Source organism: Gossypium hirsutum, chromosome A13 (assembly GCF_007990345.1).
Source record: "Gossypium hirsutum isolate 1008001.06 chromosome A13, Gossypium_hirsutum_v2.1, whole genome shotgun sequence".
Taxonomy (NCBI): Eukaryota; Viridiplantae; Streptophyta; class Magnoliopsida; order Malvales; family Malvaceae; genus Gossypium; species Gossypium hirsutum.
The window spans coordinates 2,553,392-2,559,391 of NC_053436.1; the positions used below are offsets into that span (position 1 = coordinate 2,553,392).

The 6,000-nt window shown below is 32.9% G+C and overlaps 1 protein-coding gene across 1 annotated transcript; it reads left to right on the plus strand.

The window, feature by feature from the left end:
- The first annotated feature begins 3,418 nt into the window (after nucleotides 1–3,418).
- On the plus strand, nucleotides 3,419–5,626 carry LOC107940802 (ABC transporter G family member 6). The gene has a single exon (XM_016874256.2). The coding sequence runs from the start codon at nucleotides 3,471–3,473 to the stop codon at nucleotides 5,493–5,495; it is 2,025 nt and encodes a 674-aa protein (XP_016729745.2). The 5' UTR covers nucleotides 3,419–3,470; the 3' UTR covers nucleotides 5,496–5,626.
- Nucleotides 5,627–6,000: the final 374 nt, after the last annotated feature.

A 6,000-nucleotide genomic window follows, 5' to 3' on the forward strand; every position in this document is an offset into this window, starting at 1 on the left:
CTTCAAGGATTCATGGTACAAAAGTGAGGAAATTGTCACGAGTGCGTGATAGATTAGTATCACTTGTTGTAAGTGTTGAATATAATGAATATTTCTCATTGAGTTAGGCTTCACAGACATACCGCAAACTTAAGGAAACCGAACTGCGTAACCAACTCTTGTGTCTTCTGTTTGTTTATTATTTACATTGTAATGCTTGAAGGAGTGTCCACTCCCTTATCACTCCTTTCAAGCATATAGCTTATATCTCATCAACAATTTTAAAACTTCAATACTAATTTTAAGACTTTTACCTCTAATTTTTTTAAATATTTTATAGAAAAAATTCATAAAAATAAATAAATGTCAAAAATAATTGTTTTTAACAAAAAAAATGTCTTAGTAAACAAACGTACGCATTCATTTTGAAACATTTTATTAGATAATTACGTTTATTTCCTTTAGATTAAGAGTTATTTTTTTTAAGTTCATGTATGATTTATTTATGTTATTATTTTTCACATATAATTATCTTTCCAGAACTTTGCTCATACAATGAATCTATTAAATGATTTTCATAATACACTCAATAATTAAAACCCTAACTACCAAAAAAACATAAGGATAAAAGTAGCCTTACAATGTACAATTGTCTGTACTCACTATTCCCAAATTGTCCTCACATAGAAGTGAAATAACTCTCCAATAAAGCTGATAATATGAAAGATGGATCTACCCTACAAATGTTCTCAAAGTCAACTCAATAAAGCCCTCTAAACGCATGCTTAATCAAGCCATTCAATAGCCTTTATATAGGCAGTGCATATGTAGTATTTCGCTTGGATAACCTCATCCTATCAACTTAAAATTTAAACTTTAAATGGCCTTTGAGCAATCAAGCGATTATCCTTGATTTAAATAATGTGCTAAGCCTTTTAAATCTTTGTCTTGCTGGCTAGATTATTTGTCTCTTGAATAGAAGAGTCATTGTGAAGTTCAAAATTGTCAAAGCTTTTTATAAATAATCTTTACATTTGCTGCTTATTTCGAGTTACAAAAATATCTATCAAGATAGATATTGATTGTTACTATTTTCGGTTGAAACTCATGTTGCAACATTAAATGTAACAAAACTTTGCGTCCGTCAATGTTCCAACAAACTCTAAACAACACCTAAAGTTAAAATTTTCATTAGGCAAACATGTCATGATGCACTAGCTACCGAAGACAACATGGCCAAAAAGAGCAAGGCATAAAGACTCGAGGTGCTCGAGGTGGTCTAATGGAAACAAAACCATTTTGTCCATTTGCAAGTGTAGTGTGGGAGACATGGCCAAAAAGAACAAGGCATAAAGACGACTCAAGGTGCTCGAGGTGGTGTAATGGAAACAAAACCATTGAACATGTCTTGTTCTTTTGTCCAATTGCAAGTGTAGTGTTGGAGGCTTGCAGTCTCAACTATAAACGATAAGGAATGACTTACAAAAATTTTTAAGTTTGGTTGGAAGGTATTATTTCCTCCTTTTCAAACTTTGGCTCTTTTCCTTCTTTTTTTTGTCGGGTTATTTTTAGAACGAAAAATAATTTCGTCATTAATAACATTAATAAGGATCCTATTTCAACATGGTAAGGAGCTTTCCTCTTTTTCTCTAAAATCATGACGTACCCGTAAGATCGGTCACATGATCGTATTACCGATTACTTGGAAAAGGTTACCTCCAAACTTCTTTTAAGAAAAATTATGATTCTTCAATGGCAAAAGGTGAGACATATGCTAATATTGTGATTGTTTGTAGGGATAGTAATGAGATTATTGTTAATGGTTGAAAGGCAAAATGTTCTCATTGAATCCAACCATAATCATGATATAGTTCATCACAAGAGAAGCCAATATGCTTGCATGTAAAATTGCTAAATGTACTCGTCCAAGAACAAAAGAAAAAAAAAGCCACCAAAAGTTCATTTAAATAAAATTATAATTAATGTTTCCCATACTTCTTTACAATTCCCATTTTTAAATTCAACTCTAATGGTGCAGGATTCGAGTGCGTTGAAGCGCATTATCCTCCTATTTATGGGTTGAGGAGGAGCTATGGATAGTTTTTAGGCATTATGTCAAAAAAATAGATATGATTATAACCTATAATGAGAACGTATAAGGACTAATTTTTAACAGTAAAAATGGGTGAAATTTTTAACGGAATGATCAATCTGTTCTTTGATCTAACATAAAGAGATAAATTTATCTAATTTTTTAAGTAAATGAGACAAAATACAATCTAACTTTTAATATAAAGGCGTGCATATTATTTTTACCTTAAAAATAGTAATAATCCCAACTTAAAATTTATTGAATTTTACATGAATTAAGTTCTAATATATATATCCGTATGTTTTTTATATTTCATTCAAATCATAACATCAATGTGATAATAAAAAAACTAAAATATGCTGCTAATCCTTGTATTTGTATAAAATTAATAATTTAATCCTTATATTTTAAAAACTAAAAAGCCAATCCTTTTATTTTAAATTTTATCAAAATACTGGGATTAACAATATATTTTAACCTTGCTTGCATTATTTATTACACAGCTTTCTCTATGTATATATCTAAAATATTATCATAATATTTTGTTTGTATGTATGACAACAAAGAAATCACTGTTTCCAATTATTTTTTAAAAATAAACTCAATTAATTGATTCACAGAATCACGGACACAATTTTATATAAATTAATATTTATTTTTGTCAATTTGATCCATTTTAGATTACACTTAATTTAACCATTAATGGTGAAGTTAAATGATTCTTCAAATTAACTTTAGCCATCCCTCCCGCACTAAACAAGCAAACCAATAAAAAAATCATCTTAGTCCTTATATTTTTGTATATTTAAAATTTAGTCATTGTATTTTTATTTCAAGGAATTTACATTTTCTACTTTTCAAATTTAAAAGTTCAAGTCTAATTTTTAACATAGATAAAACTCTTTTGTCAAATTCAGATTCATTACAATGTAGAGGAAAATTAAAGTAGAAAAACTAAATTCTAATTTTACAAAGCATTAAGGACTTATAGTAAATTTTAACCAAAAATACCATGTGCAACGTGTTATGCACCCATTGGTCAGAATGATCGCCCACGTACACCTTCTCTCCTAAGAAAAAAGAGGCTTCGTAGATCTCAGATCAGATAATTTGGTTCAGCCAAAGAGTATTTACAGAACTTAATATTATTATTTATAATTATTTTTAAATATTTTAAATTTAATTCATTTTAAAAAATATATAGTTTTATAAATCTTATTGAAGTTACCTTTCAGTTTTCTCTTAATCCGTTACACTACCCAACGAAAACTCTAATAATAAAATTAATTAATGATAATAATAATAATATAATTACCAAATAATTAACATTTTCACGTGAATTCTCAAGTTCTATAATATAATAACCAAATTTGCAGAGATTCATCACGCAAAAAAAAAAATGTCTCGTATTATAGCTGAAAACAATGGAGGTGGTCATGTACTAGACGCCGCGACAGGCGACGGAACTCCGGTCTGTGAAACCAGCGTTGATGTCGCGAAGCTGCCGTCAATGCCATTTCTTCTTTCTTTCAACCATCTTACTTACAGTGTAAAGGTCGGCCGCAAGATGCCGCTGTTTCCCGGCGGCGATAGAACAAAGACGTTGCTTAATGGTATCTCTGGGGTGGCTAGAGACGGCGAGATACTTGCGGTGCTCGGAGCAAGTGGGTCAGGGAAATCAACACTCATCGACGCTTTAGCTAATAGAATATCTAAAGGCAGTTTGAAAGGTAACATCACTTTAAACGACGAAGTTGTTGAATCTCGGGTGTTGAAATCGATTTCGGCTTACGTTATGCAACACGATTTGCTTTTCCCAATGCTCACCGTCGAGGAAACCTTAATGTTCGCCGCCGAGTTTCGGCTTCCTCGAACCATGTCTAAATCCAAGAGGAGAACTCGTGTTCAAGCTTTGATTGATCAATTAGGGTTAAGAAATGCCGCTGAAACTATTATCGGTGACGAAGGCCATCGAGGTGTTTCTGGCGGAGAACGACGTCGTGTGTCGATCGGAATCGATATAATTCATGACCCCATTATTTTGTTCTTAGATGAGCCTACATCAGGGCTTGATTCCACAAGTGCTTTCATGATAGTGAAGGCATTGCAAAGGATTGCTCAAAGTGGAAGCATTGTTATAATGTCAATTCATCAGCCAAGTTATAGAATTCTTGGTTTACTTGACAGATTGATAATTTTGTCTACTGGCCAAACTGTTTATACCGGTTTACCGACGAATCTGTCGCTATATTTCTCCGAATTTGGGTACCCCATACCGGAGATGGAAAATAAAACGGAGTTTGCTCTCGACTTAATTTGGGAACTCGAAGGATCTCCTGAAGGAACAAAAAGTTTGATAGAATTCAACAAGAAATGGCAGAGCAAAGAGCCGGTCCGTCTCTGTTCGTCGCTAAAAGAAGCAATTAGCGTCAGTATTTCTAAAGGCAAACTTGTTTCTACTTCAACAGCCATGGTCCCTAGATTTGCAAACTCTTTCTGGAAAGAAATACTTGTTTTATCAAACAGATCGATCTTAAATTCAAGGAGGATGCCGGAGTTGTTCGTTACTCGATTAGTGGCGGTTTCAGTGACAGGGTTCATTTTAGCGACCATGTTTTGGCAACTAGATAATTCACCAAAAGGGATACAAGAAAGATTAGGGTTTTTTGCATTCACAATGTCAACGACGTTTTATGCTTGTTCCGACACTCTCCCTGTTCTTCTCCACGAAAGGTACATTTTCATGAGAGAAACAGCTTACAATTCTTACAAAAGATCATCTTACGTTATATCAAATGCTTTGGTCGCTTTACCGGGACTAATCATCCTATCATTTGCTTTCACGACGATAACATTTTGGGCAATAGGCCTCAACGGCGGATTTTCAGGGTTCTTATATTATTTCTTGATCATACTCGCTTCATTTTGGTCCGGAAGTTCACTCGTCACATTTCTATCCGGTATTATCCCACATTTGATGTTAGGTTACCCTATTGTCGTCTCTATTTTAGCATGTTTCTTGCTCTTTAGCGGCTTTTTTATCAATCGGGACCGAATCCCAACCTATTGGATTTGGTTTCACTATTTATCCGTTATCAAGTATCCTTATGAAGCGGTTCTACAAAACGAATTCAATAATCCGACGGAATGTTTCATGAGAGGAATTCAGTTATTCGACCACACGCCACTCGTAACAATTCCAAATGCCATGAAAGTGAGATTGTTGCAGTCATTTAGCGATGAATTAGGGACGAAGATTACAAGCTCGACATGCTTTTTAAGGGGAGTCGATATTTTGAGAAACCAAGGGATTACAGATTTGAGCAAATGGGATTGCTTGTTCATTACCTTGGCATGGGGATTCTTTTTCAGGATTTTGTTTTATTTCTCTTTGTTATTTGGAAGCAAAAACAAGAGAACATGAAAATTGATAAAATAAATTTGCTTTAATTTGTGTTTTTTTTTTAACTTCAATTTGTCTTTTTATAGAGGTGAGTTCATCAACTTTGAAATTAATTGTGGGTTTAGATAGTAAGTGCGTTTACTTGCGATTAATATATGATAGTGATATTGTAGTGTAACTAAATGTATCGCAATGCCCATCCAAACCTATATTAAGAACTATTAATCAAGAAAAAAAACGCTGAAAATAGACTTTCATGTTTTAACATGAAATCAATACGTATATATTAACTAAATCTCATGCATTATTTTGGGAGACCCGTCTTGAAAATAGCTTTGAACTAATTAGATTGAGAATCGGTATGAATCGATTAAAAAACCGGTTGAATCAACAGTTAAACTAAAATTTTTGAATTTTTTTAAATTCTTTTTGAAGTTAATATCTTTTTAATCGGACTAACAAACTAGTGTCCTAATTTGTTCGACCGCCGGTCTGGTTTAAAAAGAGCATTGCTCCCAAGTATATC

What these genes read in the sequence shown, in the direction of transcription:
- LOC107940802 (XM_016874256.2), top strand. Translation starts at nt 3,471, where the DNA reads ATGTCTCGTATTATAGCTGAAAACAATGGAGGTGGTCATGTACTAGAC.